The 14,362-nt window shown below is 43.4% G+C and overlaps 1 protein-coding gene across 9 annotated transcripts in view; it reads left to right on the top strand.

The window, feature by feature from the left end:
- The window catches only part of LOC118385286 (regulator of G-protein signaling 3-like), a 249,205-nt gene that overhangs the window by 134,301 nt on the left and 100,542 nt on the right, over positions 1-14,362 (top strand). For 7 of the 9 annotated variants that reach the window (XM_052521181.1, XM_052521182.1, XM_052521184.1 and 4 more), the window contains one exon: positions 4,208-4,342. The exons of the other annotated variants lie outside the window; for them this stretch is intronic. In XM_052521181.1, coding sequence (XP_052377141.1) covers positions 4,208-4,342 — 135 coding nt within the window. The remainder of the gene's footprint in view (positions 1-4,207; positions 4,343-14,362) is intronic. 9 annotated transcript variants of the gene reach the window in all.

The following is a 14,362-nucleotide window of genomic DNA, read 5'->3' as shown; positions in this document are numbered from 1 at the left end:
CAAAACATAAAGCAAAATCTACAATGGAATGGTTAAAAAATAAACATATCCAGGTGATAGAATGGCCAAGTCAAAGTCCAGACCTGAATCCAATCGAGAATCTGTGGAAAGAACTGAAAACTGCTGTTCACAAATGCTCTCCATCCAACCTCACTGAGCTCGAGCTGTTTTGCAAGGAGGAATGGGAAAAAAATTCAGTCTCTCGATGTGCAAAACTGATAGAGACATACCCCAAGCGACTTACAGCTGTAATCGCAGCAAAAGGTGGCGCTACAAAGTATTAACTAAAGGGGGCTGAATAATTTTGCACGCCCAATTTTTCCGTTTTTTATTTGTTAAAAAAGTTTGAAATCTCCAATAAATGTCGTTCCACTTCATGATCGTGTCCCACTTGTTGTTGATTCTTCACAAAAAAATACAGTTTTATAACTTTATGTTTGAAGCCTGAAATGTGGCAAAAGGTCGCAAAGTTCAAGGGGGCCGAATACTTTCGCAAGGCACTGTATATACAGTGGGTCAAAAAATTATTTAGTCAGCCACCAATTGTGGGGGGGGGGTTGTCAACAGGGGGAGATGAGCAGGTCCTCCGGTGGCAGGCACAGTTCACTCTCCATTCAATGCGTGTCACCGGCGCTTCGCTGTCCCTGCCGTCTGACTACCTTGTACGAGATAAAGTTTGTTGTTAAGTTTGCACTCACTCAATGATGTCAGCCTGCGCAAGACTTCAGAGGAATCTTCAGACTGAGCAATGAATTCATCACTGCCAGCTCACCATCCATTGCAGTCCTTCTCATGGTTCCGGAGACTGTAGAAAAACAACCAAAAATAGGGTGGTGTATTCAAATCAAAACACACTAGCTAACTAACTAGATAGCTTGCTAGCATTGATATCTAGCTATGTTGAAAGAGCTGATTCGCCATCAAATTCAAAAGCAGGAAACACATAGGTAACCCCGTCTTTTGTCTAACTTATTTTGCTATTCAGTGTCAAAACGAAAAGGAAAACATTCCATCAAAAACAAATAAAAAATATGAAATATTTACAAAATGTACCGGAGAGCTCAGCCGAGGAGACCTCAAGGTGCCATTGCAAAATGTGTAGAATAGCAGAAAATTAGCTATAAAACTGCACACTCTGCCTGGCAACATGGAGGAGGGCCCCGCGCAACTGTGTTACGCCGCTGGTACCACTACAGTGACAAGCGTTTGTAACCCTGGCCAGGGGTCTCAGGAGGGGAGCCCCAGGGCAGTTACCAGATGCACTTATGGAGGAGCAACATGACCTTAACATGGAGGTCCCTACTGACTGGATACTCTGGAATCTGTGTGAACTTGATGAATCTGTTGTCATTCTCTAGGGATTCTAAGTTCGTGGACAGAAGATCAGGTTTTGTCCAAGTTGTTGTCTTTTCACTCAGTCTGGAATCTTCATTTTAAGGTCATTTTCCATTGCAGGGGACCGAGATTGAATGTTTTAAAGACACTTTGTGACACATGTTTTGTAAAAGCACTACACAAATAATTTTGGACTTTTGGAAAAACGTAAAACCCTTTCCTGCTGTCAAATTACCTGGTGGCCTCATGGGTGGAACATTATTCACTATTTTCATAATTTCATTTTTTATGAATTATATAAAGTGTAATATCGGAATGCAAACTCAAAATTGAATACATTTCAACTCTCTATGTCGTCTTTTTTTTAAGCTCATAACCATGTGTGTGAGGTGTGTACTTTGGTTTCAAAGTAGATTTGTTTAAGACTACCAAGAAACACTGTGACCCTGACAGCCTGCTGCAGTAAAAGGTTAAACAAATCTCGCAATGTCAGGGGAGTCTGGCTTTGACAGTGAAAAAAAACATCTTCCTGTAGTTCCGAACACATCAGGCTGCATTACTATATCGGACAATGAAAAAGTCCTGAAAACAAAGGCAACAACAAGAAAAGCCAAAATGTCCAAACTACAATGGACAGTGGTGAAGGGCAGTGGACCGCTTAACAACAGATGTCGTGACATGGAAGCGAGCTAGCGAGCATCAAGATGCGTCGCAGATAAGGACAGCGTTAGCTCCAAGAAAATAGTTCAGGATTCCGGTCGATCTCTTGAGGACATCCAGAAAATGGAAAAAACTCCCAAAATAACCCACGCTGTCGACGACGTCTTGGCACAAAGCAAAAACATTAGAGAGAAGAAAGCAGATAGCTGTTTATTTTTTCCATTCACTCTAAGTGTCGAAATGTTTTGCATTTTATGTTGTGTTCACTTCAGGGAATGAATATGACTGAAATGATCTTACCTGAGCCAGGCATCCATCTGGGAGAGTTTGGTTCTCTGTCAAGCTGGACAGAAACGTTTTTTCTTCCTCTCATAGAGGTTCTGAGTAGACTGCGTAAACAACAGTTTGTGGTTGTATGTTCAGTATCCTCGGAATAGTGTGTGTGTGGTGTTTTGGAATGATTTCAAGTGTTTCACAGAAAAACACAGAAGGGTGACTTAACAGCTCACAATGCATTGCCACTATTCATGGCCACAGGCAGTGCCAAGAGTGTGTCCCCTACAACATGTCTTTGTACAGATCCACTGTAGTTAATAGAAGAGGTTATAGAGTTGAGTATACCTAGTTTATATACTGTACGCATACACACACCACTTAAACACACCAGCATAAATGTTAACCTTGAACCACAGAGGACTTTTGTTAAGATGTTTCCTCAGTCTAATTGTAATTTTCATTCAGCCCATTGACTCCATCAATAGCTCCATTCCTGCAGCATTAGCAAGAAATCACATCCATTGCAAATATGCGTAAAATTCCCATTAGTCTCTCCCTCTGATGTTTTCTGAGCTTCTCCTTTGAACAGACTTTACATGTCGATATCCCTGTCGACTTGCAGTTAACTACGGGACATTCAATTCTACCCTCCAGAACATTAATAAAAGCGATGGATTGATTTATGTTCATTCTTTGGGGGGCACCTAACTTGAAGTCTTTTAATCAGTTTGACCGGAGATCTGTTTCACTTGAAGTGAGCAAATCACATGATCGAAGTCTGGCTCCAAGTCACAATGGTCATATATCACACCACAGGGTTGTTAATATTTAAAGCACAATAGTCAATAGCACTATTACTGTTTGTTACTACTCAGCAGCAGTACAGGATGCCACTTCTGGCTTGCTAAGTTCCTTTCTTTGTTCTTATCCTCTTTCAAAGCACTCTCTGCTCTCTAAGGCTGTTCAGCACTGCCCTGGACTGTACCAGTGGGTCAGCGTAATTCTCTGTGACTAAGTGGATATAACACACACGCACGCACGCACACACGCACGCACATGTCCACACCTGCACACACACACACGCACGCATGCACACACAGACAGACACACACACACACACACACACACACACACACACAGACACAGACACACACACACACACACACACACACAGACACACACACACAGACAGACAGACAGACAGACAGACAGACAGACAGACAGACAGACAGACAGACAGACAGACATATACACACAGACAGACAGACAGACAGACAGACAGACAGACAGACATATACACACAGACAGACAGACAGACAGACAGACAGACAGACATACACACACGGACAGACAGACAGACACACACACACACACAGCCTTTTGCTGCCATCTCTCCATGGGTGAGGAAACCATTAAGCACGATACCTCTCCAAAACTCTCTTGCTGTTCCCCACTCCCATTTGCCATCATTCATTAATTCTATAATTAATTTGCTTTCATTTTTTCTCTCGTTTCTCTCTTGCCCTCCCTCTCCCTCCTAAAACAGAGGTCCTGCCACCATGGAGACACATTTACAAATAAGCCTTTTTCTCAACTAAACTGTCAAATCTGCAACCAAGAGCAGAATTAAGTATTGCATGAAAGGAGAATAACAACCCCTCATCCTTTCTCTGTCCCCCACTCTCTCTCTCTCTCTCTCTCTCTCTCTCTCTCTCTCTCTCTCTCTCTCTCTCTCTCTCTCTCTCTCTCTCTCTCTCTCTCTCTCTCTCTCTCTCTCTCTCTCTCTCTCTCTCTCTCTCTCTCTCTCTCTCTCTCTCTCTGCTCTCTCTCTCTCTCTGCTATCTCTCGCTCTCTCTCTCTCTCTCTCTCTCTCTCTCTCTCTCTCTCTCTCTCTCTGTCATTCTCTCTGTCTCCATGTCTCTCTCTGGCTGTGCAGAAGTGTGACTGCTTGCTCAGTCTGGAAGCTTACTCGGCTGACCAGAAGCGACGTGTGTGTCAGTGTCTGAAGGACAACATTGAAAAGCAGCTCCAGCTCCAGAGGAGTGCGCCGTTCTCCCCTCCTGCTGACCAGGTAGGAGTCACACACACACCCTCATCCTGCCACTTATTGGCTCATTTGTGATCACAATCATCCCTGCTCCAGTTCACTCACCGGGTCATTGCTGAAGCACATGGCTTGTACTATACATATGGTCAGAGCCAATCAGTGCACAGTGTGTGACTGTGCTTCTCCAATGCAGTCTGCTGCTGTATCCCTTTTTTATCATATCAAATCCAAATAAAATAAAATAGTATTTGTAACATGCACCGAACACAATGGATGTAGACTTTATCGTGAAATGCTTGCTTACAAGCTCTTCTCAATGATGCAGAGTAAAAAAACACAAATATAAAAACACAATAGTAATAAAATACACAAGAATGGAGCTATGTACAGGAGGTACCAGTACCAGATCAATGTGCAGAGTTGCGAGGTGTGTACAAGGTGTGTGTGTGCATGTGTTTGTGTTGCATCGGTATGCGTGTGTGTTATGTATTATGTATGTAAATGTACTGTATGTTAATGTGTGTGGGTTTTGTGTGAGAGTGTCAGTGTAGTGTATGTATTTAGTGTGTAAACAGTATTTTGTTGTTTTGGTTCTCTACTTCTGCACTTTGGATTTAAATGATACATTAACTACAAGATTAAAGTGCAGATTGTCAACTTGAATTTTAGGGTATTTTCATCCATATCGGGTGGAGTTTAGAAATGAAAGCACTTTCTGTACATAGTCCCCATTTTAGTGGACCAAAAGTAGGAACTCTGGAGCTCTGTCAGTCCATTTTAGTGGACCAAAGGTATTGGGACAAATTCACTTATATGTGTATTATGTGTATTAACTAAAACAATAATAAGTATTTGGTCCCATATTTCTAGCTTGTTCGGATGTTGTCTGTAGTCCATGGCTTCTGGTTGGGGAATGTACGTACAGTCACTGTGGGGACGACATCATCATTGCACTTATTGATGAATCCAGTGAAGGATGTGGTGTACTCCTCAATGCCATCGGAGGAATCCCGGAACATATTCCAGTCTGTGTTACCAAAACAGCCCTGTAGCTTAGCATCTGCTTCATCTGACCACTTTTTTATTGATCAAGTCACTCGTGCTTCCTGCTTTAATTTTTGCTTGTAAGCATGAACCAGAAGGATAGAATTATGGTCAGATTTGCCAAATGGAGGTTGAGGGAGAGCTTTGTATGCGTCTCTATGTGTGGAGTAAAGGTGGTCCAGAGTTTTTCTTCCCTGCATTAAAGTCCTTGGCTACTTGGAGCGCTGCCTCTTGGTGAGCGTTTTCCCTTTAGCTTATGGCGGAATACAGCTCATTCAGTGTGGTCTTAGTGCCAGCATCCGTCTGTGGTGGTATGTAGACGGCTATGAAAAATACAGATGAAAACTCTCTAGGTAGGTAGTATGGTCTACAGCTTATCATGAGATACTTCGCCTCTCCTGTGTCCATATGGGAGTTGCAGCGATGAGACAAGACTGTAACTATCAATTAGATACCATGAAATTGGGGAGAACAAGGGATGAATAAATACATAAATAAAGAATAGTTTTATGCATGTTTTTGGTTTGGATTCGTTCGTATAGTCACTTTGGGGATGAGGTCGTCTATGCACTTATTGATAAAGCCTGTGACTGTTGTAAACTCCTCAATGCCATCGAATGAATGCCGGAACATATCCCAGTTTCTACTAAGCAGCCTCACGTCTGCTTCATCGGACCACACACTGGTACTTCCTGTTTGAGCATTTGTTGTTTGTAAACAGGAAGCAGGAGAATAGAGTCGTGGTGAGAAGGGAAGATGAGGCAGGGCCTTGTATGGGTTTCTGAGGGTAGAGTAAAAGTGGACTAGAGTTTTAGTGCCCCTAGTGGCGCAGGAGACGTGTTGGTAGAAGTGAGGTAGAATGGTTTTAAGTCTCCTTGCGTTAAAGTCTTCGCGCACCAGAACCACTGCCTCTGGGTGAGTTGTTTCTTTTTGTTTATGGCCCCATATAGTTTGCTTAGTGCCAAAGTGGTGTTGGCTTTTGGAGGAAGACATCCATGATAATTATTGACGAGAACTCTCTACGTGGATAAAAGGGTCTGCAGCTTACTATGAGGTATTCTATATCAGGTGAGCAAAAGCTTGAGATTTTCTTCACAACCCTCCCCCTTTGGACTTGCACGAGGGCGCCTTCTTACGATCGTGCCGCTGCATGGAGAAACCACTGTTGTAATACATATATAGAGTCATCCAGCCACGTCTCTGCAAGGCATATAACATTGCAGCTTTTCAAGTCTCTTTGATAGCAGACTCTCGAACAAAGCTCATCCATCTTATCTCGAGTGACTGGACATTTGCCAATAGAACCGAGGGGCCTGCCGGACGATTTTCTCTTCGTCTCAGTCTCACCAGGATGCTGGCTTGTCTGTTGCGTCTAAGCTTGCAGTGTTTTGGTAGCCTATCGAATCAAGAAATGGGGTCCGATATGAACAAGGAAACCGCTGAGCTGAGAAGTCAAAATCGAGGTTAGTAACTGTCGAACTGATGTCCAGAAGTGCTTGGCGGTCATATGTGATAATAGCAGGAACTTTCTGCTCAAAAAAGTAAAGCTACACTTAGCAAAGTCGGGTTGTAATTTGTAAGATGTCGCTGTCGGCACCATCACACACACGCTTATCATGCTTTATCATGCTTATCAGCTGCTATGTAGATCTTCATATGACTATGGAGTACTCCCATGTGGCTTGTAACTCACCAAGCTCTTTGGGTTTGCTTGGATGTTGTGATGGAGGTGCACTACTCCAAGCACCGTTATGGGTAACACTTAATTTTACAGCCCGTTAATTACAAATGATTTACTAGGTAAATACATAGGAAACACCAAAGAACATACATGGTAATGTATCATTTATTCCCAATGAATTACTAAATAAATACATTCAAGTCATCCTTTTGTATTATTCTCTCCTGTTGTTTCTATATACTTTACCTTTAGTTACCATGTACAGTGCATTCGGAAAGAATTCAGACCCTTTCCCTCTTTCCACATTTTGAAACGTTACAGCCTATTTGAAATAAATACAAATCAATCTACACACAATACCCTAATGACAATGCGAGAACAGGTTTTTACTTATTTTTGCAAATGTATTAAAAATTAAAAACTGAAATACCTTATTTCAAGTATTCAGACCCTTTGCTATGAGACTCGAAATTGAGCCCAGGTGCATCCAGTTTCCATTGATCATCCTTGAGATGTTTCTACAACTTGATTTAGAAAGGCAAACTCCTGTCTATGTAAGGTCCCACAGTTGACAGTGCATGTCAGAGCAAAAACCAAGACAGGATTGTGTCGAGGCACAGATCTGGAGAAGGGTACCAAAACATTTCTGCAGCATTGAAGGTCCCCAAGAACACAGAGGCCTCCATCATTCTTAAATTGAAGACGTTTGGAACCAACAAGACTCTTCTAAATCTGTTAAACTGAGCAATCGGGGGAGAAGGGCTTTAGTTAGGGATGTGAACAAGAACCTGATGGTCAATCTGACAGAGCTCCAGAGTTCCTATGTTTAGTTGGGAGAATCTTCTCGAAGGACAACCATCTCTGCAGCACTCCGCCAATTAGGCCTTTATCGCAGAGTGGCCAGACAGAAGCCATTCCTCAGTAAAAGGCACATGACAGCCCGCTTGGAGTTTCCCAAAAGGTACCTAAAGGACGCAGACCATGAGAAACAAGATTCTCTGATCTGATGAAACCAAGATTAAACTCTTTGGACTGAATGCCAAGCGTCACATCTGGAGGAAACCTGGCACCATCCCTACGGTGAAGCATGGTGGTAGCAGCGTCATGCTGTGGGGATGTTTTTCAGTGGCATGGACTGGGAGACTAATCAGGATTGAGGGAAAGATGAATGGAGCAAAGTACAGAGAGATCCTTGATGAAAACCTGCTCAAGACCTCAAACTTGAACCCGATCGAACATCTCTGGAGAGACCTGAAAATAGTTGTGCAGCGATGCTCCCCATCCAACCTGACAGAGAAGAATGGGATAAACCCCCAAATAAAGGTGTGCCAAGCTTGTAGCGTCATACTCAAGAAGACACAAGCCTCTAATCTCTGCCAAAGGTGCTTTAACTAAGTACTGATTCAAGGGTATGAATACTTATGTTTTTTCTTTGTCATTATGGGGTATTGTGTGTAGATTGTTGAGGTAAAAAAAAAACATTTGAATCAATTTTAGAATAAGGTTGAAACGTAACACAATGTGGAAAAAGGAAAGGGGTCTGAATACTTCCCAAATGTACTGTACGTTCGTGGTAAGAGGGCTGTAAAATTAAGTGGTGCCTGTTTCCACGTAGGTACAATGTAGTTACTTGTGCATTGGACGACTCCATCCCATGACGACAACAGCAAGTCTGTCCATAATCTTACCCTTTTGTTACATTTTACCACATTGACACGTACAGGGTATATAGGTGGTAAGAGAGCTGTAAAATGAAGACATTGTAAATATCAAACACTTGCAGGTCAATTATCCCTCTTTATGATTGTTATTGTGTGGACATAAGTGTACCAAGTATATTCCTGTAGTTATTAGGTATGTATTTAGTAACATGGCTGTACAATGAAGTGGTGTCTTTCCAGGTAGATAAGTAGGTACATGTGAAGTACCACTACATTGGATGACTCCATTCCGTGAAGACAACAGAAAATATGTCACACTTACAAACGTGTTTTCACGAGACAAACGTGTTTTCACGATTTCACTCAATAAATCAAAAAATCATAGCACATCTTTGTGCTCATTCAGTAGTTTTTGAACTTGTTATCAGTATAAATATAATCTTAAAAGTACCACAACCTCAAACAGTCACACTCCAAACACCACTATGGCCAATACCAAAGAGCTGTCAAAGGACACCAGAAACAAAATTGTAGACCTGCACCAGGCTGAGAAGACTGAATCTGCAATAGGTAAGCAGCTTAGTTTGAAGAAATCAACTGTGGGAGCAATTATTAGGCCTAATGGAAGACATACAAAACCACTGTTCCTCTCCCTCGATCTGGGGCCCACGCCCGGATCTCACCAGTGGCACAAGAACGGTGAGCAAAACCCATTCAGGTCTACAGTGCAACTGCCAGTCCAGAGCGCTGGGACCAAAGTAGTAAAGCCTTCAGTAACAGACGTCCGGGACTCAAATCCTGCAGTGCCAGATTTACCAATGTCTCTGGCCGGGAACCTACCACCGACGACCACGGACTAGAGGAGTCTGGCGCCTCCAGTGGAGGGAGACTGTCTCCCTCCAGATCCGGACTGGAGGGAGACTCCCTCGGATGCGGACTGGAGGGAGACTCCCTCCAGTCCGATGCGGACTGGAGGGAGACTCCCTCCATGCGGACTGGAGAGACTCCCTCCAGTCCGATGCGGACTGGAGGGAGACTCCCTCCAGATGCGGACTGGAGGAGACTCCCTCCAGTCCGATGCGGACTGGAGGGAGACTCCTCCGGTGCGGACTGGAGGGAGACTCTCCAGTCCGATCCGGACTGGAGGGAGACTCCCTCCAGTCCGGACTGGAGCCAGAGTCTCCCTCCAGTCCGATCCGGACTCCCTCCAGTCCGCATCCGCCAGTCTCCCTCCAGTCCGCATCCGCCAGTCTCCTCCAGTCGAGATTCCGGACGCCACCACGTCCTCTAGTCCGTGGTCAGCGGTGAGGGTTCCCGCTCTCTGGACATTAAGTAAATCTGGCACTGCTGGACTGGAGTCCTGTCGCCGGACTCTCTGGACTGATGGTAGGCCTTGTTGCAGGGAGGAGGAACAGGGCTCTGGACTGCAGGTCATTCACTAGGCCCCCACGTGGTGCCGGGATTTTTGCTCACTGGGCTGGGGACATTTTGACCCCAGGGCGAGATCTTGCATGGAGGAGGAACAGGGCGATTATCAGGGCTTTGGAGGCGTCTTCCAGGTCTGGAGTGTAGAGCTGACACAACCTGGCTGGATTTTTCAAACTAAGCTGCTCCTATTGCTGATTCAGGACTTCCCTGGGCTGTGCAGGTCTACAATTTTGTTTCTGAGTCCTTTGACAGGATATCCTGGTCTTGGAGCCACACTGGTGACCAGGAGTGCTGACTGTTTGAGGTTGTGGACTGGTGTCTTTTATACTGATAACAAGTTCAAATATGCCATTAATAAGGTAATGACTGGAGGACAGAGGAGCATCTCTGCAAACACAGTGCCTGACCAGTTACAGGTCTGTGGTAAGCATGAGGATCTTGGCTTGTTTGTAGGTGACCAAATACTTATTTTCCACGTAATTTGCCCCCCAAAAATATTAAAAATCCTACAATGTGATTTTCTGGATTTTTTTCTCTCATTTTGTCTGTCATAGTTGAAGTCGCCGTTCCTCCCGTACTAACTCCATCATGGTAGGCGATCCTCTCCTGCCAGTATCTCCTCCCACGTCCAGGATCCTTTACCGTCCAGTATTTCGTCCCAGGTCCATCTCTCCACCGAGCGCTGTTCCTCCCTTTCACGCTGCTTGGTCCTGGTTTGGTGGGTTATTCTGTCATGTTCGTTGAATGGAGGAGACCAAGGCGCAGCGTGATATGAATACATGTTACTTTTAATAAAGACGGACACTAAACAAACTGTACAAAATAACAAAACGAACGTGAAGCTTTAATATAAATGTGCAAACACAGGCAACTAGACATAGACAATAACCCACAAATTACCCAAAGAATATGGCTGCCTAAATATGGTTCCCAATCAGAGACAACGATAAACAGCTGCCTCTGATTGAGAACCAATCTAGGCAACCATAGACATACAAAACACCTAGATATTAAACAACCCCATAAACATACAAAACCCCTAGACAGTAAAAAACACATACATCACCCATGTCACACCCTGACCTAACCAAAATAATAAAGGGAACCTGATCCTACCTGATCCTACCTGAGAAAAGGAAAGCTGTATCTTGAACCTTTATCATAATAATCCATCCAACGGTACCTGTATGATCCATTGTTTCAGTAAGCTTTCATAATCTCTATCCTTATTTCTCCTGAGTAGAAGATTTGAACAGACAGACACTATGTCCTATTGCTTTCCAGCTTCATTATGTGTATGGCCTCCACACCTGCCATCCATTAGGGCTTTATTCTCACAGCAACATGAAAGAGAGGGATGAGCTTGCACTCTTTTATCCCTCTCAATCAATCAATCAGGGAATACGCTTTTCTCTGTTTGTCCCCGGTTTTGTTTCTATCCTGTTGCCTATATCCTTACATCCTCTCACTGTGTGTGTGTGTGTGTGTGTGTGTGTGTGTGTGTGTGTGTGTGTGTGTGTGTGTGTGTGTGTGTGTGTGTGTGCGTGTGCGTGTGCGTGTGCGTGTGTCCGTGTGTCCGTGCGTGTGTCCGTGCGTGTGTCCGTGCGTGTATGTGTGTGTGTGTGTGTGCATGTGCTTGTTTCCGGGGCAGCAGCTGTTTTTCTGGACTGACCCATTTACCACCTAGAGAGGATTGAGACATAGGACATGTCTTACAGGTTAGGTATGTGATGATTCTCTAACCAGAGGAGAAAGATGTGTGAGGGGTTGAGGGATGGAGTGATGGAGTTGAAACAGTCAGTCATATCTATGTGATGTTGAATAGGAGTAGGTCCAGAGAAGGGGGTTAATACCATATGAGTGGAATACCATATGAAACTGCATCCCAAATGGCACCCTATTCCCTATATAGTGCATGAGTTTTGACCGGGGACCAATGGGCCCTGTCAAAACTAGTGCACTAAATAGGGTGCCATGTGTGAGTGATACAGAGTAATAATGGCAGTGTGACATGATGTGGCGTGTTGAGGATGAAATCAGTGACACAGTCTGAGTCCACCTCTGAAGTGATACAGACATAGTCCACAACAGACAGAGCAGACATGTGTTGGGACTTATCCCATAGGGGATATCAGTTCACCATGGTCACACTTTTGTGTGTGTGTGTGTGTGTGTGTGTGTGTGTGTGTGTGTGTGTGTGTGTGTGTGTGTGTGTGTGTGTGTGTGTGTGTGTGTGTGTGTGTGTGTGTGTGTGTGTGTGTGTGTGTGTGTGTGTGTACGTGATTGCACCCATTAGACTCATCAGACAGCAGAGATTAGTTTATGATAGTCACATTAGTACCCAGGTAGTGACAGCACACAGCCCAATTAGACAGTCCATGGCGTTGCGAGACAGTCAATACGAGAATGGTCTGGAAACAGACACAATTATTTTAAATAGAGAGCTATACGACAGACAGGGGTCCCCTATCCGTAAGAAACTGTGATATCCTCTTCTATTAAATATATATTGTGCTATTGGACAATCTTTTCTTCCACGATGACTGATGACTCATTCGTTTCTCTCATAAGGGCTATATCTGTCCAATATACTGTATGTGTGTGTCCTCTGTGCCCCAGGCATTCTAGCGTTCCTAACCTTTGACCTGTAGCCTTATAATTGGAGTCTACGGTGGTCCCTGGCAGAGAGTCAGAGCACTATTGGGAGGGATGCTGTGCTGTGTTTTCCATGGTTTCCACCATTGGATACCCAGATCCCATGCTAATTGGTGGGATAAGTCACAAATGGATGACTGGGTTTAGAAAAAAGACAACACACACAGTCCTGCCCCTGCACACAGTGTAAATAATTATCCAATGATTACAGTAAGAGACCAGAAATAATCAGAAGACCTTGGTCAATTGGACCAATCATCAATCTTGTAGTAATATGCATTTTTTGTATGGTGATTAGGTAAAATCATTGATTAGTCTGAACATTGCTCAATGCTTATGTTTGAATCTTTTAGCCATTCCATTACTTGAGTGCAGCCCAAGGGTCATTTATTAATACATATTTAATCATGACAATATTAGTTCATTTTAATCACGATAATGTATTGGTTTAATTTGCGGTAAACTAGTGCAGTTTTGATTTGAGACACTAAGGGTAATGAATAGATATTTCATCATAATAAAGCTTTTGTAATTAAAAGAAAGCCTAAATATGCCTTCATATGGCTTAATGTCTTAATATGGCTGTTTTCTAGCCACCGTGCTTCTACACCTGCATTGCTTGCTGTTTGGGGTTTTTGACTGGGTTTCTGTACAGCACTTTGAGATATCAGCTGATGTACGAAGGGCTATATAAATACATTTGATTTGATTTGGCTGTTGTGGTCTATTCCTCTTTGTCCTGTTAAGATACTTTTACATGTATGTAATAAAAGAGAGGTTTTAAGGTAGGTCAGACCATGCATTATGTGTGCGTATGCACGTGGTTGTGTGTGTGTTCAGTCCCTTGTGTTGTTACATTTAGAGGTCAAAGGGTTCAAAGCAACCTCTGGGTAATTGGGCTGCGCCAGGAAAAAGTACACTCTCCGTATGACTCGTAGACAGAAGGTCGACATGGGATGACAAGGCTTCTCTCTTGCAGTTTCAAATCTGAACTGTGAGTGTTTTGCCACTTTTACTGTACAATTACCAATCAGGGTTGTGTGTTGCTCAGTGTTTTGGATGACCTCTGGTAAAATCTCCCCCTCTGACAGAACCTGACTCAATGACTCACAATGTGTTTTGAAATAAACAACTTTCATTTCATTACTAGCTCAACACTAATAGCCCCAAAATAGTTTATGATTTCACGGCCGACTTGATATATACACAATCCCTCTCAGCTTGATTTGCTGGTGGAAAACGTTTTGTATATCGTTTTGTATGCTGCTCCAAATGAGCCAAAAATGCTCTGAGATGTTGACTTAAAACCTCTTGAAGCTAGGGGGCACTATTTTTATGTTTGGAAAATAATGTTCCCAAAGTAAACACCCTATTTCTCAGGACCAGATGCTAGAATATGCATATAATTTACAGATTAGGATAGAAAACCCTCTAAAGTTTCCAAAACTGTCAAAATATATCAAAATATTGTCTGTGAGTATAACAGAACTGATATTGCAGGCGAAACCCCGAGAAACCCCGAGAAAAACCAGGAAGTGGCTTCTATTTTGAAAACTCCATGTTCCATAACCTCCC

The sequence above is a fragment of the Oncorhynchus keta genome, chromosome 6 (genome assembly GCF_023373465.1).
Source record: "Oncorhynchus keta strain PuntledgeMale-10-30-2019 chromosome 6, Oket_V2, whole genome shotgun sequence".
Lineage (NCBI taxonomy): Eukaryota > Metazoa > Chordata > Actinopteri > Salmoniformes > Salmonidae > Oncorhynchus > Oncorhynchus keta.
Note: the sequence above shows the minus strand (reverse complement) of the source record. Positions and strands in the feature narration are given on the sequence as shown.